This window comes from Sinocyclocheilus grahami, unplaced genomic scaffold (genome assembly GCF_001515645.1).
Source record: "Sinocyclocheilus grahami isolate Dianchi unplaced genomic scaffold, SAMN03320097.WGS_v1.1 scaffold191.1, whole genome shotgun sequence".
NCBI classification, from domain to species: Eukaryota; Metazoa; Chordata; class Actinopteri; order Cypriniformes; family Cyprinidae; genus Sinocyclocheilus; species Sinocyclocheilus grahami.
This window is the reverse complement of record NW_015505370.1, coordinates 21,307-47,554: the sequence shown is the minus strand read 5'-3', so window position 1 is coordinate 47,554 and position 26,248 is coordinate 21,307. Positions and strand designations below refer to the sequence as shown.

The window sequence follows — 26,248 nt, the reverse complement described above, 5'->3', positions numbered from 1 at the left end:
ATATCCACTATTCGCCACTTACTCTAAATGTAATAAAATCAGAATAATATTGCGTTTTGGTGTTTACATAGTTATTTTTGGTTTCTGATGTTTTAATCATGTTACTTGTCTAGCGTTAATGAGTTAATGTCAAGCCCTGGAGTCTATAACGTTAAGTGCCGGGGCTCAGACCCAGACGGCCCGGCCCAATTTAAACCCTATTCTTATGTCGCATGATGCTACAGTGTGCATGAATGGTCACATAACATGCACTTTCGGTCTTGTAGTATGAACGGACATCTGCATATGATTGAAACTCTACACAGCTCCCGCGCTACTCTCCATTGGAAATGAATGACTTTCGGTCTGTCATTTGTCGGAGATAGTGGAAAGCCGGCTTGAAACGCAGTGGAAATGCCAGTAAGACGAGGATCGTTTTCATTTTAAAACAAAGACGCACCAGTGTAAATGTAGCCTTACGGGGGCTGGGACGCATTCACACTAAATCCTCACGTGTGAGCCACATCTCTGAGTGTCACAGTCGCAGACCGACTGTGCAGACCTATCGGTGTATTAGGCTATAGTAAGATACCACGAGCAGACTGCTCCGTATGTTTTCGCATCGCTCTCGCGGATGTCAAACGCTGATCGATCTGCACCTCACTGACGTTGATGAGATTAACCCCTTAGGTATCGAAATTTGGTACCGAACGACGAGACGTTTTTCGATGCTCGATAGTATCGAGGCAATTCGGTCGGTGCCTAAAAAGTATCAAGCTCGATACCCAGCCCTAGTTATCAGTTATGTACATTTGGGTTTATGTTACATCTTCTGTTGTTTAATGAATGTTTATTGCAATATTTAAGTGTTGTGTGTTACCATGATGGTGTTTACTGTAATGACTAATGTTAAAGATACAAAACAGATTTTAGTAGCAGGGTGCATTGCTGAATTTACTTGTTTACACTCAAATTTTCTTTTTTGTAAATTACAGTTAATTTACAGTTTGTTCTGTAAATGTTTTTACAGTTTTTCTGTATTTTTTAAAGAATTATTCTGGCAACCACAGCTGCCAAAATAATTTTTTTAAAACTACAGATTTTTTTTTTTACAGTGCACCTCATGTACCAAACGTAACCATCTTTACAAAATGCAAAAAAGTGCATTTCTTTATTTGGCTATTTATCCCATTTCAAGGGTGTTTAATTTAATTTGTTCTTTCCACTGGCCTTTGTCAACATGTATTGTGGCATACATGTTACGTTAAAGGGATAATTCACCCAAAAATGAAAATTCTGTCTTCAATTACTCAACCTCTTGTCTTTTTGGTTACCATTGACTTCCATTTGTATGGACAAAAACATTGAGACGTTTCTCAGAATATCTTCTTTTATGTTCAGTTTAGAAATGCCCCTTAAGACTATTACATTCTGTTCCATTCCACGGCGTCTAGGTGTTTTGTACAAAACAATGGGGCAAGACTGAAAAATAATGCATGGTCACTGTGGTATTTCATACTCCTGCACAGATTTTTGTCAGAAGTGCACAGCCCTGCAGCTTAGACAGAAGCCTGGACAGGATTTGAGAGTTTAAGATGCTTGAAGTTTACTCATACAGAAATTTAAGCCCACATTTTCATGTAATTGATTAGGATTTCACTATGCAAACAAGATAAATGCAGCTTCCCGCATTGCAGTAAGAGTTCGCCTTGGGGCAAGCATGGCATTTGACCTGACCAAGTTCATTCAGTGCCTCCATGAGATGTCTACAGAAACTAATGTGGAAGAGCAAAAAGCAACAGCTAGGCTTGGCATTTTACAAGCAGCCGAGATGTATTAACATCTGGTTATTAAGACTGTTAAATGCTCCAAATGCTTTTTAAATTAAAATTGTAAATTGGATAAATGTACATCTTGTCTGTGAGTAGTTCATACTAGAAAACTCCTTAATTTTATGAATTCTGTAGGTTGTTTTAAGCAGAAGCACAAATGTCCTCAGAGACATTTTCGAGAAGGGAAAAATTTTTTCCATCCCACGGCATCGTTCTTGGAGTGGCTCTGAAATTTATGAAGTGTCAAATTTCCAGAGCTGAATCTCAGGATCTAATATGATAAATTAAGGCCTGATTTTGTGGTTTGGTTCTTTTAAAGTCACTATATAAGACGTACATCTTACATTTCACTTGTAACCTTAATCCAATATGAATACAAAAAGAATGAGAGCAGTTTGTCACCTTTTGTATTTTTGTATTTGTATGTGATGGCCTACTTAACCTGCTCACATTCAAGCCCCCTGGCTTATACTGCTCTAGATACTGTACAAAACATGAGGCATGTGCATCCAGACCACACCTGAACATGACATGCATGTGTTTTTCATCTTCCTCATTGATTAAAACATTAATCTTCTACCTGAATAGAGAGCTTACAGGTAATCAGTGATTCTCACAGGACACTGGATCCGTACAGGAGTCAGGCTGCACAATGCAGTGCGAAGTCAGTGGGAGTGGTCCACAGACATGTAGAGCTCCCACAATGCATCTACTGGAATGAAAAGAGCTGACAGTTTGCACATCAGTATGGGAAAGGAAATTAGGAGTCTATTATCCTTGCTGTGTGTGGTGTGTGTGAGAGAGAGAAGAGAAAAAAAAGCAGAAAAAGACCATCTCTATTTACAGCTGCATTAACTGAAAAATGTCAATAAAACCTAATTTCAAAAAATCTACTGAAGATGTAGGAAGTAACCAACAAAAGAAAAGGAAATATCAATACGGTAGTGTTGTGATACTCTATCATCACAACACTGAATCGATAAGTATCAAATTACTGTTATTTCGCATTTTAAAGGAGTAGTTCACCCAAATATGAAAAATATGTGATAATTTCTTTACTCTCATGCTGTTCTCATGCTGTTCCAAGCCTGTATGACTTTATTTCTTCTAAAGAATATAAAAGGAGAAATGTTGAAAAACGTACCATTGATGTCACAATGGAAGAAAACAGTGAAGGTGAAATAGCCTTTTGAAAGTGTGTCATTTCTAGCATCCTTTAAGAAAAGTTTGTAGACAGTACATTGAATTCTTACATGTCACATTGAAAAGCTGAGTTATGAAAATCCTAATGAATGTAGCATGACTGCTTGCATGGCTGCTCAGCTATATCAAGTGCATGGACTGGTTTGATTTTTGCAACGTCAACAAGAACGAGCTGATATTAAGACTGGGTATCGGTAACAACATTGCAATGTGTTACATATCGATACGGGTCATTGCAGTGCAATTGGATTGTGATTAAAACTGCCAAATCCACATGAGTGACCCAGTGTGTCCACGAGAGAGTAAAAAAATTATGATAATATGAATAGAGTAATGAACATTTTGAAGCAATAATGTCTGATATATCAATATCGGATTGTGTCACCTCAACCGTACTTGATATGATATCAAGTAAGTCAATGCATTTCTTGCCATGTGGAAAAATTGACTTACAAATAATAAAATGTATTCTATAATGTATAGAATTTTCTAAAATATTTAATAATTATATGTAATATAGTATTGAAATGATTAATGTTTATGAATGTATCACTGTATAATAGTTGGAAGTCAAGCATTTACAGCATGTTCTCTTTTTTTTAATACTATAAAATGAAATTTTGTTTCATTTTAACTTTATGGTGACTTAAAAAAAATGTGCACTACAATACGAACAAATAATATATAGATTCTAAAAAGTTATATTTTCTAAATGTATGTTATTGTGAACGATTTTTGACTCACAATATAAGTCACAATATAAAAGAAAACATCTGTCTGTTTTCTCAATTTTTTTTATTTGCTTCCATAATAGTTTTTGTTAATGGTAACCTTGCCACTAAACATTTCAGTCTAGGTGAGTTTGTCTCTCATCCTCTGTTGGGAACAAGAAGAGAAAGAAAGATACATGAAACGCTGCTGAAATCCACCCTAACCTGAGCAGGCTGTTGTTCAGCCCTGCACGCTTTCATAAATGTAGGCATTAATTATGGATTTATTGCTGTCCTTGTCTGTGCGCTACTGTGTCACTATGCAGATCTCAATTATTCATGAGCTGTAGGAGCAGGATAAAGGGGGGTGCGCTCATGCAGGACGGTGCAGTTTACAGATTATTTCTCTTTCAGCACGAAATCGTCTGGCTCGCTTTATTGCAGTATTTTAATGACTTGCTCCCCATTTCTCATTTAAAACTAAGACTAATAGCAGTCAGTGGTGACATTTCTGTAATGAGGATGTTGAGTGTGTACTTACACTGACTCTCTGTGATATACGTTTGTGTATGAAGCTGGGAATCTCAGCTTCACCCCAGTGTACTCAGTTAATTACAAGTTTAAATGAGTAGAATGTCATGCTGAAGAGGCGCATTATTTAGTGTAGTAAAGAGATATGTCGTCCTGCATTGCGCACTTCCGCCCTGGAGAAATGATGTGTCATTCACTCTTTTACGCACATCAAATAAACGGAATTTTATAAAAATTGGCAATATTCTTGTCACGGTGTGCCTACGGTGAGGAGCGAGGAGAACGCAGGAGAATCAGGATTTTCAGGTCTTTATTGACATCACAGTAATCAAACATAGGACACTGGGATCTGCGTTCAAACCCAGACAGAGAACTCAAAACAGGAAACCCCTTAAATACACAAGACATGACGAGGGGAAGACGAGAAACACTTGGGATCAGTAAACATAATAGGAACAGGAAACAGGAAGGACCAAATATGGGCATGGACATAACCTGGAACATGTGGGGGAGCAAAACACACACGAAACACGGAACAGAGTCTGACATTACTCCCCCCTCCCGGAAGGCGCGTCCCACGCGGTAACAATTCCACCAGGGAGGTGGAAACTGGAGCGAACTCAGGGGCTGGAGCCGACACTGGAGCGAGCTCTGGGGCTGGAGCCGACCACCTTCTCCTCCTTAGATACCCCTTTAGGTTCGGGGTGAAGGTGTGGTCAGTGGCCTTGAGTGAGCCGCGGCAGGCGGGCTAGACTGAGGAACCACCGGCGGGCTTGACTGAGGAACCGCTGGTAGGCTTGGCTTTGGAATGGCCGGCGGGCTTGACTTCGGAACAGCCGGCGGGCTGGTTCTGGCTCGGGCCCCGACACTCCCCAGAAGGGCTGGGGAGTCAACTCCAAAATAATCGATTCCTCGACTCTGAATAGCCCTAGAGTCGGAGTCGACTCCAGCACTGGAATCGACTCTCGGTGTCGACTCCGAAATTGTTGATGTCTTCACTGATTCTTAAATCCCTATAGTGCATGCATGGCAGTTGAGTGCTGTATTATATCAGCAAAGAGTGAACGAAATTAAGGGAGGGTCCGTTTGCAGTGCAGTCCATGTGCGGTTCTTAGCCTATGCGGTGCAGAAGCAGCACGGTCTCAGTGTGCTTTATTAAGCCTGTGTTATACTTTCCGCATGAGCAATCCACGTCGTACACGGACAGCGCGCATGCGGAAAGAATAACACAGGCTTTAGTGTGCTCAGTGCGCTGTGATCCGTGGCTAATACCACCATTAGCTTATTTTGATTTCAAATTTGAACGTTGGTACTATTTTTTTTCTCTCTCAGCATAGTGATTATCTTTTCACACAGTAATACTATCTTTCATAAACATTCATGTTTAAGCACAATATTATTAAATGCATTTTACTTCTGTACTTATCTATATATTAAGTTTATATATCAAGATGCTCAAGCAAGTGGCAAAACATGTAAACACAGCCTACAGTAAACTTTTCTTACGTTAAAAGCTAGTAGGCTATCACAATTTTAAATTAAAACTTACCATTGACAGAAACAGCCCTCTCGTCTTTTTTTTTTTTTGCATTTACATTACAGGTAACCCTGCTGGTCATAAAAATAACTTTTTCTAACTCCACGAGTGCCATCGGTTATCATGTTTATCTAAACGTGTAGGGTACTTTTCCTTGCTTAACCCCTATAGCTAAAAGTACTTTAATTAACCTATATGCATTTATGGTGCAATTAATACATTTCGTACCAATCGTACCAATCCATGTACATTATTAACGTGAGCAATGTCCTGTAACTTTAATTCAGTGTGTGCAGCACAGCAAAAATAAACTTGGTGCGGAAACGAACGCTGCGATGCTGCAGACGCACCGCTCGGAACACATCGAGTGAATGCTCAACATGAGAAAGGAAACAAACACGCACCGCAAACAGAGTATGTGTGAAACAGGTGTAGAATAGTAAATGTAGTTTAATTATACATGCTTCTGTGACAGCTTTGTATAATTGATGTTTAATGCACTCAATAGCCTATAGCAGGGGTGGCGAACTCCGGACCTGGAGAGCCGCAGTCCTGCAGAGTTCAGCTCCGACCCTGATAAAAACTCACCTGCCTGTAGCTTCCTAGTAACCCTTCAGGCCTTGATTAACTTGTTCAGGTGTGTTTGATTAGGGTTGAAGCAAAACTCTGCAGGGCTGTGGCTCTCCAGGACCGACGTTCGCCACCACTGGCCTATAGGCTACATTTGGTTTTCAATATAAGCTATTCAATCATTAAACTAAGTTTAAATCATTAAAAACTGACAGGCCTACATTCGTATGTATTTTTGTATTTAGGCCTATTGTATTTATTTTTTAATAATGCTGTTTAAGACAATATAGGCCTATGTTTATCGCCATCCCCTGACCATTATATTGTGACAAATTCATTAAAGAATATATTATTTTTTATTTAATTCTGAGAGAACATTCCACCAAAGCTGTTTTTCGTGACTTTTCCCTCTGTGAAATTAAGTGTCGGCAACAGCAAGCAACGGTGATAGTTCATTTAAAGGTAATGCGAGCCCGCAGAATTCCCAGGCGTATTCGAAGAAGGGTAGATCTCTGCGGGCTAAAGCGGAGAAACGTGCAGAGATTTCCACGATCACGGGGGGAAACAAACAGGAAACAAAAAGACATTTCAAAACTAAAACAAAACAGGCAGCCGCTTACTTTTCTGTATCGGTCCAGTTTTCTGTCACGGTGTGCCTACGGTTAGGAGCGAGGAACAAGGAACAAGGAGCAAAGAATGAGGAGAACGCAGGAGAATCAGGATTAACGGTCTTTATTGACATCACAGGAATTACACGTAGGACACGGGGATCAACGTTCAAAGCCGGACAGAGAACTCTTCTTCTTCTTTTAGTTTTCTGGTGGTTACAGGCCAACATTAAGGTGCATACCGCCACCTACTATATTGGAGTGTGTAACATCATGACTTCATTATGATCTTAAATTCTTCTAACTAAACCACTTTCTTGCAAAAAACTCATTATTGCCCTGGTAACTTCATTCTGTTCATTTTCTATTCCTAAAACACCTCTAATGTCCCATTCCCTTCCAACGTTTATAATGCATTGTTTAAGTTTTTCTCTTTCTTCTCTGAATTTCCTGCAATTAATTAATATGTGCTCTACATTTTCTTTGCAGTTACAAACCTCACATTTGTCTGTGTTTATTCATAAGAAATAATGTATTGTTAAGGTCCAATCCCAATTCTACCCCTTAGCCCTTCCCCTTTCCCCTTTGAAGGGGTAGGGGTGTCTCGATTCTCTTTTGGTTGGAGGGGTAGGGGTAGGAGACGGGCCAGATAGCACTTCAAACGAAGATTTTTCGGGACCACATTTCAAATGAAGGGGTATGAATTATCTCAGCGTAAACCGGCTTCAGCGGCAACATGGCTGCCCGATCAGTCGTGAGTTCATATTTACGGTCATGTTACTCAAAGAAATGTTTGCAAAAAATTGCTAAATTTTGCTAACGTCATATCATTACAGACATATTTTCATGTCTGATCAGGGCGATAACCACCATAGACACTGAGGGGGGCTAGTCCCCCCAATAATTATAAATCGCTAAACCCTTTTCTCAAATATTGCCAATTGGAGAGCGAGAGAGACAGAGAGATGAAAGTTGCATGTATGCGCGTCTGTGCGTTTCTCTTTTTAGAGTGAGTTTACTTCAAAAACAGCTATTATATGTTCTTGTTGCTGGAAAATATAATGTAGCGATTCAGTATTTAAACTGTTATTAATAAAAGTCGTGGGGCAGCATTGACAAGTATCTTTGCTCCTGGATGTGTGAGCTGCGTGATCTCTGGTGTGTGTGTGTGTGTGTGTGTGTGTGTCAGTAAGCAGCGCATTAATATAGAACGAAAATTAACGGCTCTAATGCTCACCAGCATAGGTGTGTGTATTGTAGGAGTTAGACGACGTATGATGACGTGTGACAGCATAGTAGTGGTGTCCCAATTCTTAGGGGAATTTTTTCACCCCTACCCCTTGACACTCTGTTTCAAGGGACAAGGTGAAGGGGTATAAAATAGAATTGGGATTGGGCCTAAGTCTTTTATGTCCTAACCGTAGTCTTGCATATATGATTTCCTCCTTTCTATGTCTACTATTAACTGTTCTAACTTAGATTGATTTTTGAATTCTGTAGTATTCCCTTCCTGTATTACTTGAATCCCAACTTTTTTGCCACTGTTTGTCAAAGTTCTTTTAATAAAAAATGTTCCTTCATTTTTTCCAAGTGGAATATCTATTTTGTCACTGTGATTTAGAGCTTTTTTTGCTAATTTATCAGCTTCTCCATTACCTACTATACCTATGTGTGCTGGTATCCAACAAAATTGACTATCTACTCGCAGTCTTTCCAAATTTAACACTGTATATATTTCTATTAAAATGTCACCTCTGGTTGAATTAGACAGAGAACGCAAAACAGGAAACACCTTAAATACACAAGACATGACCAGGGGAAGACGAGAAACACCTGGGATCAATAAACATAATAGGAACAGGAAACAGGAAGGACCAAATATGGGCATGGACATAACATGGAGCATGTGGGGGAGCAAAACACACACGAAACACGGAACAGAGTCTGACAATTCTACACTTTGGTAGCAGTTTAGTTTTTGCTTGAATCTGTAGTCAAGATTTATAACACTGAAAATAATCAGTTAGCTTTTTTAACCTTTTCTACCTTATTTCTGACCGTTACACAGTGTCCTAACCAGGTCCTAACCATGACACAGTTACAACCATTTAGAAAATGAGGAGTGGGATTTTTTTAACCTATTAGATTTTACTGTGGAGCTACTAGCTATTACCACTGTAAAACATATAAAAAAGAGAACTGTGTATGATATACTTGTGTAAATTAATAATTACAATATCTATTTACTTGTATAAAATACACATCATGAATTTATATACAATTATATATTATTATATTATTTAATATAATAATTTCTCATAATCAAAATCATATATTGCTTAATAAGAAAATTATTTTTTCATTTTTTTAAAGAAATTAGTACTTTTATTTAGCAAGCATGCATTGAATTGATTAAAAGCGACAGTATAGTATACTTTTACATTGTTACAAAAGATTTCTTTTGGACTTTCTATTTGTCAAGGAATCCTGAAAAAGAATGTATTACAAATTCCACAAAATATTAAGCTGTTTTCAGCATCGATAATAAGAAGAAATGTTACTTGAGCACCAAATTAACATATTAGAATAATTTCTGAAGGATCGTGTGACACTGAAGACTGAAGTAATGGCTGCTGATAATTTAGCTTGCCATCACAGGAATGAATTACATTTTAAAATATATAAAAAAATAGAAAACTGGTATTTTAAATTGTAATAATATTTCACAATATTACAGTTTTACTGTATTTTTGAACAAATAAATGTAGCCTTGGTGAGCATAAAGTTTATAATTATATATTTTTAATCTTTATTCTTGAATACATGGGATAAAAAGTGTTGTTGTTGTTTTGCAATTTGTTTTTGTGATTTTTTTTGGGAATTACTTTAAACACAATTGATGTGTAATAGGTTAATGAGCAGTTTTTGAAGATTATAATAGTGCAAGGAAGATCTTTAATGAGTTTATCAGCTGATTTCAGTGTAAGCCAGCAGGAGTGTGAGTAAATCCTATGTTTCTGTGTAGTAGTGCCCCGTGTGCGCACCCCGTTGACTGCAGTAGTGATGTGCATAAATAGCTGGCGGTCTGCTGTACTGAGACACTAGCAGAAGGTCACTCTATTGATTCAGTCCCGCACTGCAGCCTTTGATTACCGGGCTTTGACACACCACCGCAATCTATAATGCATTGTATATGCTCTGTGCAGAAATCCATAATGACTTTCTATATTCCACCCTCATTCATAATGAAGGATAAGCGGTGCCTACTTTCCCCAATCTGTCAGATAGTCCCCATCCGTCAGCCTCGTTTTACATGCACAGTGAGTGGCACATTATTTCAGCTCTGTAAATGGTTCACTTTTAAGATACAACCGTGGCCGCTCGTGGGTGTGCAGTGTGTATTAACTTGAGATTGTGATACAAGTGCAATTTGCCTGTTATTTCTCATTTAAGTCAATAAATGAAAGTACAAGCATTGACAAGTTGAACTAGAGTCACAGCGATTGTATGTGTGTGTGCGTGTGTGTGTGTGTGTGTGTGTGTGTGTGTGGAAAAATAAATTATATTTGACCAGTTTGCACTGAACTGAATGCGATGAGATAAAGTTTTCGCTGGATGCACACGAAAATGAACATACCCTAATGCATGGCAAGTGTGGTCCATGTACATAGAATACGAGACCATTGTTTCCTCATACAATGCTGTGTATACTTACATATTGCTTGCTATTTTTGTAAATGATGTGAATCTGAATGCATTATGCAAACATTTCAAACAGTAACATGCAACATTGTCACATGACCTCATTACATACTTTTACATTCATTTTTTTACATTCATTTTGCATGCACACAAAAAATATATATTTTATCTTGGCAGTCAAGAAAAGGAGTCAGGAAAAATTGTGATAGATATTACTTCCAGTTTACATGTCATTCATTGCAGGAGATTTCTTTGGAAGTTCACATGTATGCATTTGAAAGCTTTAATCCAAAGCATCTTACTTTGCATTCAAGGTACACATTTACTTTTTTCTCTCTCTCTCTACTCTTTGAGCTACAGGAAAGCTCGATAAAATCGGAGACGTCATCGAACACAGACAACACTTTGAGTCATGGTTTTTGTATGACTTGATGTAATCCATAACATACATAATATAAATGACAATATAAATGTAAACATATACATACTTGTGTATTTATATACATACTATATTATTTTATTCATAAATGTAAGTTGTCATACCTCAACATTTTGATTTAGATTTTTTTTAGTGTGATAAATAATGAAAAAAGCCAACAAGCCTATTGCATAGTGCTACATACAGTATATACATGTATGTTTATTGTATATTTTATTATATTTATGTACATAAAATTACACTTTAACACATGCCATTGTAACAAGTCAAAAATGTTTTGGTTTGCAATGGTGATGTGCAATGACTCAAGGGGAAATTGTCTTCTCTACTTCCTGTAAAGTGATACATTGATGTACAGTTGTTCCCTGTGTCATTGTTATTGCCCTTATTAAGCTTTAGCGTTAGTTCTGGCAGGTCACGTGAGTCAAGCTTGCATCAGCTGATTCTCAGCTGATCACATCTACCTATAGGAATACGACACCTATCACGGCATTCCTATATAAGCTGTATTCAGTATTATTCAGCAGCTTTTCAGCTTGCTCCGGAGCAAATTAAGCATCGCTGCTCGCAAATTACATGTATGATTTGTAACTTCACTTAAGATGGCATAATAAATAGAAAACATTAAAAGTGTTACAAAGAATAGTATTATTTTTCTTTAGATCTGGGGTCTCTCTTTTCTTTCATATCATTCTTGTTATTTCCTTTCTTGTCCTTCCCTGCACATTTTTGTTACTGATTAATTTAAAGGAACTCATTATTTGCACTTTTACTTTGTGCTGACTTGGCAACTAACTTTCACCGCTCACTATAATCCTCAGTAACAGCTGTATGACTGGAGCGTTGTCAGCAGCTAAACTCAATCCAGTTTTATATTCTGTGGAGGAAAAGGCAGAGCGGATAGATAATCTCAGACCTCACTTATGCCTTTATCTCTCACAGTTAGCGCAAGCATGTCCTATCATCTCACTGATCACACATGCTTCTGTGTTTTTACAGGACCAGAATCCCTTGCAGAGTCCCTAGAGGAATAAGAACTCATCAGAGCCATTGGTTCCCTGAAGTGTAGTCTCATAAGCGAAGTCTCAAGGGATCTCAAAACCCTCCGCCCCTTCTCTGCGAGAGGCCGCTGCCATGATATAACCTCCAAGTCTCTAAGTGCACACGCAAGCGAGACCCAGCGACCCCTGACGCCCCTCTTCCGCTCTAGAGGAGCCCTGATGTGGTGCGCTGCCGCTGAGCTGAGTATGTCTCAAATTCCCGTGTTGTGAAAGGAGAGTGTGTGCTGGGCAGCACTAGGCGCCATGCGTCCGTGGACGGGCTCGTGGCGCTGGATTATGCTGGTGCTGCTGGCCTGGGGCACGCTGCTTTTCTACATCGGGGGTCACCTCGTGAGGGAAAGCGAGCATCCGGAACGGTCCAGCAGAGAGCTCTCCAAGATCCTGGCCAAGCTGGAAAGGCTGAAACAGCAGAATGAAGATCTGAGACGCATGGCAGAGACTCTCAGGTTTGTGAAATGTTGAGAAATGTAGCTATTTCTTTCAAATTATTCAATTTTCTTTAGGGTTTGTCTTCAAATGTGAGTTACTTGGTTTGCCAGGATAATTTGGGCATCTACTGGAATAGTTAGCCTGCAGGCCAAAAGGTCTGAGAAGTCTAAAATGTGATATGTTAGCTGATTTATAATCTTCCTCCATAAATCAGAAAAGGCTAGATGTATTGCTTGTTATCCAAAATGTATTTAAACATAAGCTTTGTTAATTTAGCAACAATCATATGTTATTATAGTATTCATTTTAAATGAGCTTTTATTTTTAGTTTTCATTTTCATTTTAGTTTAACTTTTACTGATTTTATGTGCTTTTCAAAATTGTTATTTTAATTATTTCTATTTAGCTTTATTTTTGTTTACATTTTAGTTTTAATAATTGTATTACTTTAACCTAAACGTATGTAGTTAGTTGCCAAATCAATGTTTCTAATTTCAGTTATGTTTTTCGTCTAATATTTTCATTTCATTTCAGCTTTATTTCAATTAATGAAAACGACTTTTAATAGTTTTTAGTTCAACAATAACAGCGCTGACCATTAAGCCATTTTTGTAAACTCTGTTCTTCCTTTTTTTATCACTACAATTTAATCTAGAAAGGGGCAAGATTATGAATTATTATGTTAATGTTAATAATAATATCCTAATATCTTACTGCTTTTACATTTAGCAGATTAGAGCTGGATGATAATATAATTTACATTCTGCAATGATATAAACAATCAAGCAGATTTGTGATGCTTTAAATAGGATGAGGTGCTATGCCTTCACTTGCTGACAGCTTACCAGTACTTTCAGCATTTTCAAATCCTCCCAGAGTAGTTGCATACTGACAATAAATCACCAATTTGTAGCAAATTCACCATATACAACAATAAATTTAAAGACATTTAGACAAACGTTCGCTGTTAGCAGTGTCCACTGTTTATTTCTATTGGTCTGTTTACACTTGCTGGGTTACAATTTTTCCTCGTCAGCCAGTAGCTGGCCTTGGTCAGGCTTGCACTAGTCACTTGCTGTCACGCACTGTGACATTTGAAGGCCACTGGGTTAAATTTGAGCTGCTTTGCTAGTTAAATAACCATTACCCTCAGGGAAATCTTGTATAATCGACAGATGCAAACACACTTCCTTATACTGTATATATTTATACTTCGCCTGCCTGCTGTTTTCATCTAAATGTGTGTGTGTGTGTGTGTGTGTGTGTGTGTTTGCAGTATGCAAACTTGTGTGCACCATGTAATTCATTAAGCTGTGGTCTTGTCATCTATCTGCTTATGCCTTATGCAAGCTCAGTTATCTGTGTTATTGTAAATTATTAAAATGACCCCAGTGACTTATTCTACAAATGTGCCTCATAATCATCTGATATTTGACAGCACACATACACACTTCCTCACAATGTTACTGTATTTTTGATCAAATAAATACAGCCTTGATGAGCATAAGCGATTTTTTACAAAAACATAAAAAATGTGTAATTATTCCAAACTTTTGGCCATGTATAGTTTATTTTTTTCGTCGTATTTTTTAAAAATAAACCGTTAAAGTCATTTTCCCCTTTGAATGTAAGTGTTGTATTTTAAGTGAATAATACTTTGTCAAATAATAATAAAAAGCTGAATAATTTTTGCACGCAAGTCATTAAATATTAACTTGCTTTTACCTTTAATGCCATTGTCAGATGCTGCTTTTAGAGACCTATAATGGCATTATCAAATCAGACTTTCAGAACTAGTTACAAATGCTACAAAATAACCAAAACCTTGGTGCATGTCACACTGAAAGGGTTTGGACACATCAGCAGCATAAACTTAGACTCTTCCTCTAAAGATTGTATGAAAATCAGCCTCCCATAAACAAAAAGAGGAAACAGCATGTCCTACTTCCTGCATGGATATAAACAAGCCTAGGAACAACGAATTTGTTTTATGCTTTTTGGCAGAACATAAACACAGACTTGATTATAGTATGATTTTCAAAAGCGTTTTCAAAAAGAGGCTATTTAAAGGCTTTGAAGCAATGCTCTTTTTTTCTATTTGCAGTCAGTTTCAGTGAAGTATTTCTCAGCTACTGATCGTTTCATGCTCCAGACAATTATACATGATTGAAAACAACTGCTGTATGGGCAATGAAAACCAGTGAAAAGTCCCTAGTAGCTAGCCTTTACCGACATCACAGACAGACTGATTTAAACATGTATTTAAAGGAATATGGTCAGTATTATATAAAAGGGGTTATAGCAAGACGCTTAACATATGTTCCAGAGAGCTTTTTTTTTTTTTTGTGACTCTTTCTGCAGGTTACATTGTTACAGTAGATGGCGACAAGTGACTCTCTTTATGAAAGAGGAATCGAATCATTGATTCATTCAATAACACTGATTCATTTAGGTAGAAAAAACGCCCAGTGTCTGAATATGCTGACTTTTGTACCATATAGTAGGCGAAAAAAGTATGTGAACTGAGTAGCATGTCAGAATTTGTAGTACTCATAAAACAGTAGGTAAAAAGTAGAAAGATGACCTACAGTTCTGAAGTGTGCATCCAGGCCCGGCTCCAGAATCAAATCACTGAGGGTGCTTCTTAAATTAGTGAGGGTGCTCTCTATATACACTGAACAAAATCTGTATATATATTAGTGGCGTCCATTGCTATGGTGCAAAGAGTGCTCCGTTCATAATCACTAATGTTAAAAAAGCTGTCACTCATCTTAGTTCATCTCACAAAGATACATTATTACCATTAAAGTTCTCTACGCTGCACAACAAATCTCTTATTTACATTGCATCAACACTTTGTTATAATGAGATGATTCCTGCTGAACACAATACCTGAAAAAAACCTCCTGCAATTTGAGCGGTGAGTGGATTCTAACTTAAACGCCTCTGATTCAAGAAATCAACAGATATGTCTGTGATTAGCTACATTGCTCAACGCTGCAAAAACGTTGAAACAGAAATCGATAGTTTGCCAAATCTGCAATAAAATGCCATTAATACAGCTTTAACTGAAGGTGCTTTTGACTTCGTTTGAGGGTGCTTAGCACCCTGTAGAACCGGGCCTGTGTGCATCCAGTGGACACATCGCCATCCCATGAGGCCACAGGAAATGAATCATGAATGGCAGATGTAGTACGTCCAGATTTCATTCATGCTACACATAATTGTTCTATATTGAACATACTTTTTCATTGTTTGCTAAATTTGTTTCTCATCAAATAAAGTACATATTAGCTTTTTTTTTTTTGCTCAAATCACACTTTTCAAAACACATTTTTCAGGCTGGTCTAGCTTATGCACATGAATATTAAACGAGTATGAGTAAATAAAGAGCTTATACCACTATCAGAAACACTAAAACACGGGACTTAAATTCCTGTGCAATCAGCAATCAGTTTGGTTGAAACAAATAATATCAAATTATAAAGTTTTACTACAAACATCTTAAAATTAATATGGATGGCATATCACAGATAAGTAGTAGATTTTGATATATTTCATATTAATCATATCTCCAACTTTTGTTTGCAGAATTTGTGGGATCTTTGCTTAATTTGCTCTCCATTTCATCTCATTGCTGTCTAGGAAAAACGATTAAGAGATTACAGATTTTGCTTTGATTTTAATACTTGGCTGTCCAGTCAATAAATGCTGCCTATAGGCCACGCACACGTGATCTAAGAGCCAGTCATAGCGTGAGACCCTTGCCTCGCAATGTATTGCCATAGAGACTGTATACTCTTGATTCAGTGACAGTCAATTAGTCACCTCTAAATGTGACTAATTACTCTTGGGTTTAGACTTGGCCTATTATTTGACCTCTCTCTTTGGTGCAACAGTAATAAAAAACATCAGACTGTAATTAGCTCTGATATAGGTTTGACAAATGTCCAAAACAAACTATTCTACACCACTACTAGTCATTTGTAAAAGTAAAAACACACTTATTTCAGGTCCTGCTCACATTTGTATAACAAATGTGCTGTTTTAAGAACCACATCATTTGCATCATTTGCAAAAACAGGCAGTCATGACATCACAAACACACACACACACACACACACATTTAGCAGGACATTGTACCTAAATTATAGTGATATTATTATTGTATTTTACCAAGTACAATTACCAATAATATTGCCTTTTTTATTCCATTGAAATACATTTGACTGTATAGCATTGATTTCAAATTTACTTACAGTATAGTAACAATGTTAATTAATTAGACACTAATTAACACCTAATTTATATAGGGCTGAGTTCAAATATTCTGGCAGCAACATTTGACACATGACAGCAGCTGGCAGTCCCATATTCTGGGACTCCTTAACAGATATTGTTTTCCTTTCATCAGGCCTTTAATTATTGATGTACAGTCACCTGTTGAGATTTCTAAAGGCAAACAAAGGCAGTGATTTTTTTTCTTGCAATCAAAGATCATTAGAACAGAAGAGATTTTACACAAGGAAAACTGACAGCTTCCTCCATAATTCATGACGGTCCAGCCTTTAAAGCTCTACATTCCACTTTATACTTGCCCTTATGAAAATTTAACACAGTTCTTGCCTAGTATCCATAGTTTAACTAAACTATTTTGTAGTAAGACTATGCAAAATCATTTATTTGTTTTATACGAAATGTATTATTTGTTATGAAAATAATGTTAAACACATTTAGTAACTATAAATTCTACTGCCATTGATTTAATAAATTATGTTCCCTCACTCTCATAATATATTACGTTTTAAATGATTCAAAGTTATTCCAATTATTTAATTTTTTTTATTCTAAGGATTGTGTTAAATACGTTTGACAAACGTTTGATAAGTTTGACATGGCAAAAAGTCATGATTTTTTTCATTGAAAAATGAAATTTAATTTTACTTAATTGCTCATGGCATTCCCAACCTGTATGACTTCTTGTATAGAACACAAAACAAGATATTTCTTGCAATGTTTGTTTGTTTCTTTTTCATGTCCATACAATGAAAATCAGTAGGGTCCAAAGTTATTTTTTTATCCCATTGACTTTCATTGTATAGAGTTTTGTATGTTGATGTATGACATTAATGATGACAGAATTTTTTGGTTGAGCTATCCTTTTAAGCATCAAGTCAAACGTTTGTGACAGGGAATTCAAATATGAATGTGGTGAATTCAAATATGTCGGGGGGGGTTAAAAGTGCCAGAATGTCATTATCAACCCCTGCATGAATGCTAAGAATAAAGGTTACACTTTCGGCTGGAATACAATAAACAACTTCTGAAGCAATCTGAAACAGATATACAGTAAAATACTAGGAATCAATGGTTACGGAGAAAAACTTGGCACCATACATTCCAACTGAGGATCACACACTACTAGTCTTTCAATTTCTTCAAAACACAACAAACTTTGCTTGTAGACACGTGACAAATGAAAACTCTATGTGTTTTAAAATCGCCTCAAAATGACAAACATGTTTGATATCCTCTTAATGGATGGAATCAAAATCTAAAGCTAAAAAATCAGAGTCTGTGCTCATCATACACTGTTCGATTTTCTGTGTAATATGTCAACTTCAACTGCCCAGAATTTACAGACTAGCTTTGACTTTTGGTAACTAACGTCAACTCATCCAGACTACAAATTGGGGCAAAAATCTGGCCAAACGTCATGTCTCGCATTTAGGTCTTTAGTAATGTTCACAATGACATTTGAGAGTAGGCCAACCAACTGAAGTTTTCTATGTTTATCTATCTATCTTTATTTATATTTCCCCACACAAGTAGAACCACACAAATGGGTTTCAGTAACTTTAACACAATGGTGCCGTGGAACACCACCATGAACTTATTACAGGGACAATCCCTCTGGAGTCATCTAGGGTTAAGTGCTTTGCTCAGCAGCACAATGACGATGGCTCTCGGCTCACTGCTTGCAGGGTTTAAACCAGCAACCTTCCGGATACAAACCCTGAGCTTTCGCCGCAACATCACACCACCTCATTTCACTTGACAGTCATTCAGTCACAGTGTAACAGCAGTCATGTAGTGGCATCATCCAGTTCGTGTTCAGCACATCTATATTTGTGTCGCACACACACCTACACACCAAGTATCACACAAAACGGTGTCCAATTCGTCAATAATGACGGAAGAGGTTGACTGTCTGTCTGAGTGCTTGCTAGCTCACTAGCAGCTCTTGTCACTCTGAAATGTTCTCATAGAAGGTCAAAACCATAGCCCACAGCAAGCTGCTGGTGCTTTCGCCCAAGTGTGACAGTTTTCTGCATCATCCGCTTTCGGTTTTCACACTTATTTTCATCCTGTCTGCGTTTTTGTGTAAGTGTGTGTGTCCTACTTCAGTACAAGTGTCTCTGTGGGCTGCTACAACATCTCGCAAGAGTTCACCGTCAGCAGAAAACACGAGGCCTCGTGGGATTTCCATCACACCTCTCTGACAGCCGTTCCCAAACCCTGGTGTGTTTCTAAATGTTTCTCTCTGCCCCTGCTGTGAGTGATGTGGCCTCATTAGCTGGTGATTGCTGGTTATGTAATGCCACATGATGAAGCTCAGGTTTCTGAGGACAGGTGATGTGTGAGGAGAACAAAAAGACAAAGACAGAGAAGGGAGTTGAAGTGAAAAGTGTAGCTTCTATTGTTACTGGCTTCGAGAGGAGACCATTTACTGTTTCTCAGTTTGTGGACAGTTTGGGAGTTTTGTGTTTTTAAAGTGCATGTCAGGACTGTGTTTTGCTGTGGTAGTCTAAAAGACAACATGAAATTGCACCCACAACTGTAATAAATGTAACCTATTTATGAGTCAAATTGCATATTTAGTGACAAATAATTTAGAGTGTGATAAAGTCTTATCATCAGGATTTGTTTTAATAGTAAAAAGTAGACCGGGAACTGATTACATCAACAGAAACATTGTTTTAGAGAGGGGGTCAAGGTTATGCACAGAAAGAACAGAGAAATTAATACTTTTATTCAGCAAGAATGCTTTTAATTGATCAAAAAGACACACAATGTTAGAAAAGCCTTCTAATAAAGGCTGTTCTGAACTTTCTATTCATCAGAAAATGTTAAAACAAAATGTTTTATAATGCAATGCAAGTGCATGTTGCAATTCACAGCGTTGCCACAAGAGTTGTTACAGTGAGCATTAGAATAAATTGTCTTCCTCTATGGCCAGTTTTCTCCTTTTGGTCATGGCAAATCAGAGCTATGGTCCATTTCGCTTTAGACGTACATTCTGCAAACTTCCCTAATCACTTCCTCCCGGGGGAATCCGTGTAGTATAGCGGGTTCCGCTATAGTGGACACTCACGCTATATAAGCAGTGATGCACATCCAAGTCTATGAGATGGAGGGAAGTTAGCGTGAGAAGGGTATAAATACTTTGAAGTGGAATGCAACCCAGAAATTTAATACAAATATCTTAATGAGTATTTGTGCTGTTTTCAGTTAGAATATCTAAACATTTGCATAATAAAGTCTATATCCATGGGAAGCAATTTATTTTTTAAAGTTTGTTTCTCTTTATTTTTTTATTTATTTTTTTTGCTTGCTTTAAGCATAAATCTAAAAAAAACTGCCAGTTGACATAAGCTAAATTTGTCTTGTTTAAGGGCGTTTAATTTTTTTTTAAAGCAAAACAAAAATACTGATTAACAATTTTTTGCAGTTTTTGTATCTGCTCTAATAGCTCAGACATTTGAAGGTAACTGTATCTCCCCTCTTTCAGAAATGAGGTTTGTCAGCTCCACAGTAACGTCTGCGTTTGTGTACTTGAGTAGAGCATGTTTCTGGCCTAAATAAGAAAGTAATTTGGGTTCATTTAACAAAGTTGTCTTTAACGCAGTATGTCTCAGTGTTTTCCTGACAAACCGCATAAACATGAACTAAACTCAAGGCCTTTGTATTTCTCACACACACAACACTTCTTTGCCCACAGACTCTCTCTTTCTGTCACACACACAAACCCCATCTCGCTCATTTCCTTTCTCACTCTCTTCTCATTTCGTCCTTGACCAGCCAAGAATGACATAAATGTTTGACATTGCAATTTCTCTCCAATTCCAGCATCCCTCCTCATTCTTGCCCATCTTTCTTTTTTTCTTTTTGTCTGTCTTTCACTCTGCTCCTTCTGTTGACAGACATCCATATGACCATTTGCATCCAGGTGAAATGGGAATGCATTGTTTACCATTTCAAAACCCTACGCACGCCTTCCTACAAATGCATTTTCATCCCTCTCTCCTCAGATAAGACTTCAGCTGCCCTATCATCATTTTTCTCCCTCTCCGTCTCTCTATCACTGTCTCTTTTTCAGGTGAGGCAGTTTTTCCACAATGCTTTCTATTCACGTCAAACACATTTCAAATACAGCTCAGATTTCCACTACAAACCCACTGCAAGGACACAGCTGTGCATGAGAAAAAGGGGAGAACTGAGCTCTGCGATGCTGTCCCACCCCCCATCCCCCAGTGTGTTTGTGTATACATACATACATATATACACGTGTGTGTGTGTGTGTGTGTGTGTGTGTGTGTGTGAAAGAGCGAGAGAGAGACCAATATTATGTTTTGTTAAAAAAATACATCTTAATATTTCTGTAAATTGTAGTTCTTAAACATTTCTAAATATTATGTGTATTTCAATTACTTTTGAGAGTCACATCGCAGCTTGTGAGGTTTATGGTCTCTTAATGTGACCACTGCCTGCCTGATCTGCTAGGAGAATATTGCAGTTCTCTAGGAATGCAATCCAAGGCATCATTAATCCACTAAACAAGCAGTGCAGTATGCAGGTATGAGGGAGAGATGAGTCACACAACAATCCTATGCACTAATACCTGTATAAATGCAGCAATAACTGCATACTTAAAATTCATAGTTGTAAAACCACTTGTATTTGTTGTACCAGTTCAGCTGGCACCTAATGAAGAATAACACTTGGTGGCCCTCAGGTAATGCGTGTCTGAGAACCCTGGTGTATTGAAATTATAATTACCATTATATAAAAGCAATAGAAGTCGTATTTAGATAGCTAAACTATTATTTTGTGTGTGTGTGTGTGTGTGTGTGTGTGTGTGTGTGTGAGTGTGAGAGAGAGAGAGAGAGAGAGAGAGAGTATGCAGGATCTGTTGTCTAACAAAGGAAGTCATCTCATAAATTAACTAGATTTCTCTGAAGGAGTGTCAGGAAATGATGGAGGTTCAGGTCTTGGGATGTTCGTCGGTAATGAAGTTTATAAGATGAAAATTTGTGTGTGTTGGATGTCAGGAGCCCACGCTGGGCAGGCTTCGGTCAGTTGTTTGTGTGTCTGTGTGTGATGAATAGCCCCTGCCACCAAATGAATTGCCCGCAGTAGGTGCCGCAACTGATCATTGCATTAAATTGGCACTGGAAGCAAGGAGCAAAGACCCCTGGGAAATTAGCCAACCACAATTCACCTTGACCACACGTTCACTCTCACTCACATGAGCTTGAATGTTCACAAGCATAAATGCACAGCATATGAACACATCGATTCCCCAGACAATGGTAATGCTAACATGTCTCTCTCTCTCTCTCTCTCTCTCTCTGTCTCTCTCTCTCTCTCTCTCTCTCTCTCTCTCTCTCTCTGTCTTCCAGGTTACCTGACGGACAGGCCGATGGTGGTCCCGGAGCCGTGGGTAAACTACGCAACCTTGAAGAGCAACTGATAAGAGCTAAGGAGAAAATCAACTCTTACCGCAGCCTCCCTGCTGATGGTGTGTAAATATACATGTTTATCTAAATGAACTATACAATTCTATAGTTTTTGATGTAAAGCTAACATAGAATATTAAAATGTACAATTGCCTGCCAGCATTTTTAGTGGCTAAACCAGGGCCGGAGTGGGACTCATTTTCAGTCCTGGAGTTTCATGCCTTAGACCGGCCCACTTTGTTTTTTGTTGTTGTTGTTTTTTTACTGGCCTTTTCAGTGCCGCTTTTCCGCTTTCTATTATGCATTTTTTATCTATTATTTTTTGTTCGCATATCTCCAATAATTACTTCTTCTTTTTTTTAGCAAGGTTCCGCTGTCAGGGGAGTCAAAAGATAATTACGTGATCATTGCCAATTAACATAAGAAATGGAAAATAAGGGACAATTGTGATTCTTCTTTAAGAAAATAGTGTTTATTCTTGTAGAAAATAAGTGTTTATTCTTTAAGAAAATAAGGGACAGTATAAGGGACGTTCCAAATATTTGTACTGTACCATAATGTAGGCCTAAGTCTGCCTGCAGTTTAAAAGTTCTCAGAAATAATCACAATTGTTTTGCTTAACCTATTTACAGTGGGGAAAAAAAGTATTTAGTCAGCCACCAATTGTGCAAGTTCTCCCACTTAAAAAGATGAGAGAGGCCTGTAATTTTCATCATAGGTATACCTCAACTATGAGCGACAAAATTAGAAAAAAAATCCAGAAAATCACATTGTAGGATTTTTAAAGAATTTATTTGCAAATTATGGTGGAAAATAAGTATTTGGTCAATAACAAAATTTCATCTCAATACTTTGTTATATACCCTTTGGTGGCAATGACAGAGGTCAAACGTTTTCTGTAAGTCTTCACAAGGTTTTCACACACGGTTGCTGGTATTTTGGCCTGAAAATTACAGGCCTCTCTCATCTTTTTAAGTGGGAGAACTTGCACAATTGGTGGCTGACTAAATACTTTTTTGCCCCACTGTATGTACAATTATTCTAAAAAGAATTTTAAATGTCATACAAAAAATGTCATCGGCCTGAGTAAATTGTACCATTATAGAATTGTGACTTCACACGTGTAATTGAGGAGGTGAAAATACTGTAAAATTACAAATGGCATGAAATTTGAAAATGTAACAACTGAAGGTCTATGAAACGTCAGTCAATCAAGCATTTTTTATTTTTAAACAATGGCACTTAAAGTTTTGATCTAAAATATTATTGCAACTATAGCCTTTGAATGAATGAAAATGCATATTTTTCAATTAAAGAAAACTTAAGAGAGTGTGGGCCGCATCTGGTGCTTGGATTTTTACTTTAATAATGAGGTCCACGTTTAAGAATAGCCTACGCAAGATGTATTTATTTATTTATTTATTTTGTAATGCATTTTTTTCCCTCTCTATTTAACAGCATTAACTTACAATGAAAGATGTCTTCCCTCAGGTAGATTAAATGTTTTCATGCCGTGCTGGATGTTGGGCTCATGATCAATAAGTTGTTTGCATTTGCCCAAACTGATTTTGTGAAATAAAAAAGCGGACGGTGAAGGGTGCAGTTAGCGCGAGTCCCGCTTGCTGTGAAGCGGGAGCAGCCGGCAGAGAATTCAGCTTGGTCTTAAAGACCAGCTTGGTCTTCCTCAAATGCCTATGTTCACAAATAAAACAATGATTTGCGCATAAATAATGATTAGTTATTACAGTCTATGTTAGTTATCGATTAAGAATTTGTTACTGATATGATCTGGTGAAAATAATAATATGGCCTGCGAGAAAATAAATAAAAAGAGTGGGGCTGCTATGAGTGCAGGCAGCCTAGGAACAGCATAGTTCAACCCAGTGGCATGACAACACCGGCCCTCGCGGCCAAAAAATAGACCGGCCCACCGGGAATCCTCCCGGTGCTCCTGATTAGCCAATCCGGGCTTGGGCTATACTGAAAAAGTCATAAATTGTATTTTTAGAGTCAGATTTTTTGAAGTGAAAAAAAATTCTTAATATATGAAGCTTTTTATAATTATTTTTATTTTTGATTGTTGAAAAATTCAAATATATGTTCATAAAAGTATAATTGTCTTAAGTATAACTCTAAAAGAAAAACCTTTTCCATGTTTAACTTATTAAAATTAATTTCAGAATATATAAAGCAAATTCTGATTTATTTTTATTATTTATTTTTACTTGCCTGTCAAGAGGTAAAATACTGGCCAAACCACAAAAAAATCTTAAAAGTATCAGAACAGTCTTCATAAATGTGTAATTTTTAAGTATCTGAAAGTACATTTTAATTGAATTTAATTTCTTAATATATAAAGCAAATTAACTAATCCAAACCAAACTGTAACTCTAAAAGAAACTAGAATTTTTAGTTTTTGTACCTTTTAAGGATGTCTCTAAACACCTCCAAAGGGAGATTTTGTCAGATTTAGTTAACTTCTGCGCATACTTAAGTATATAGTTAAGTAAATGCATACACACACACACACACACACACACATACACGTGTGTGAGTGTGTGGTAGTGTGTGAGGACTGACGGCTCTTTTTCAGATGTGCTGTAATGGCTTGCTGTTAGTGCTAAGGGAAGGAAAGATGAAACGTGTCAAATTAATAGGAACCTTTTAATATGGATGAAAAGTGTGTGTGTGTGTGTGTGTGTGTGTGTATGAGAGTCTTCACAAGAGGGCGTTGTTCTGGGGTTAGCTCGGGGCTAGACAGGATAAAGGATGACAACCACGATCATACATCAGAGAATCATACACAGGCCCAGGAAAGGACCAGGAGGAGCTAAGGAGGAAGGTGGAGAACGGCGTGAGGGAACTGTGGTATTTCGTACGCAGTGAGTTGAAGAAACTAGCACTGGTGGAGACTGGAGCGTTACAGAAACATGTGGACACACTCCTGCAGGACCTTGGACACCAGCAGAGGTAAACACACATCCAGTATATGTAAACATCAGCAATTCACTCATATAGACATTTTGGCCGATACAGCAGATCGGTCTGCATTATACTGTAAATCTACACTTCCTTTCAAATGTTTGAGGGGGTAAGATCTTTCTATTTAAATTTTTTTATTTTTTTTTATGTATTCTTGTGATGCAAAGATTAATTTTCAGCAGCCATTACTCCAGTCTTCAGTGTTATATCCTTCAGAAATCATTCTAATATGCTGATTTGCTGATGAAAAATAATTTCTTATTATTAGCAATGTTGAAAACAGTTACGCTGCTTAATATTTTTATGAAAACCGTCATTTTATTTAAGTATTTTTTGATGAATAGAAAGTTCAAAAGAACAGCATTTGTTTTAAATATAAACCATTTGTAACATTATAAAGGTTTTTACTGCCCCTGCTAAATGAAGTATAATTTTCTTAATAAAAAGTGTTAATTGTTTAAAAAAAACACTTTTAAACGGTAAATGTGTAAATGCGTTTCCAATTAAATATATGCTCACACCAGTATGAGAAATTAACCTTATTTATTTATATTTGCTCTGTGTAATAGATTTTTTAAGACTTCTTTTCCTTTTTAATGTCATATTTTTTTATAAACATAAAACACAGCATTCTGTCCATTTATGATAAATACCTCAACTGAATCAATAAAAATTTCCCAGTCTGAACCATTATGGTTGTAAATTATGAAATCAAATCAACATCAAATACAACAGTAGCTGTACATATAGATGGATGGATGGATGGATGGATAGATGGATAGATAGATAGATCATAATATAATAATATAGGATACATGTGAAATGATTAGCTGGTCCCCATACAACTCTCATCAAATCTTCATTACACCAATAACTGAAATACACTTCAGGGGCTTTCCCCCCATGTTTTCAATATCTAATGCCT

At 37.2% G+C, this 26,248-nt stretch overlaps 1 protein-coding gene across 1 annotated transcript in view; it reads left to right on the top strand.

Annotated features, from left to right (window-relative positions):
* LOC107594828 (alpha-(1,6)-fucosyltransferase-like) overlaps positions 1–25,315 on the top strand; it is a 101,206-nt gene extending 75,891 nt beyond the window's left edge. The window contains exons 3-5 of the mRNA XM_016285039.1: positions 12,111–12,618; positions 22,285–22,403; positions 25,149–25,315. Of these exons, the coding sequence (XP_016140525.1) occupies positions 12,416–12,618; positions 22,285–22,403; positions 25,149–25,315 (489 nt within the window). The 5' untranslated portion in view covers positions 12,111–12,415. The remainder of the gene's footprint in view (positions 1–12,110; positions 12,619–22,284; positions 22,404–25,148) is intronic.
* Positions 25,316–26,248: the final 933 nt, after the last annotated feature.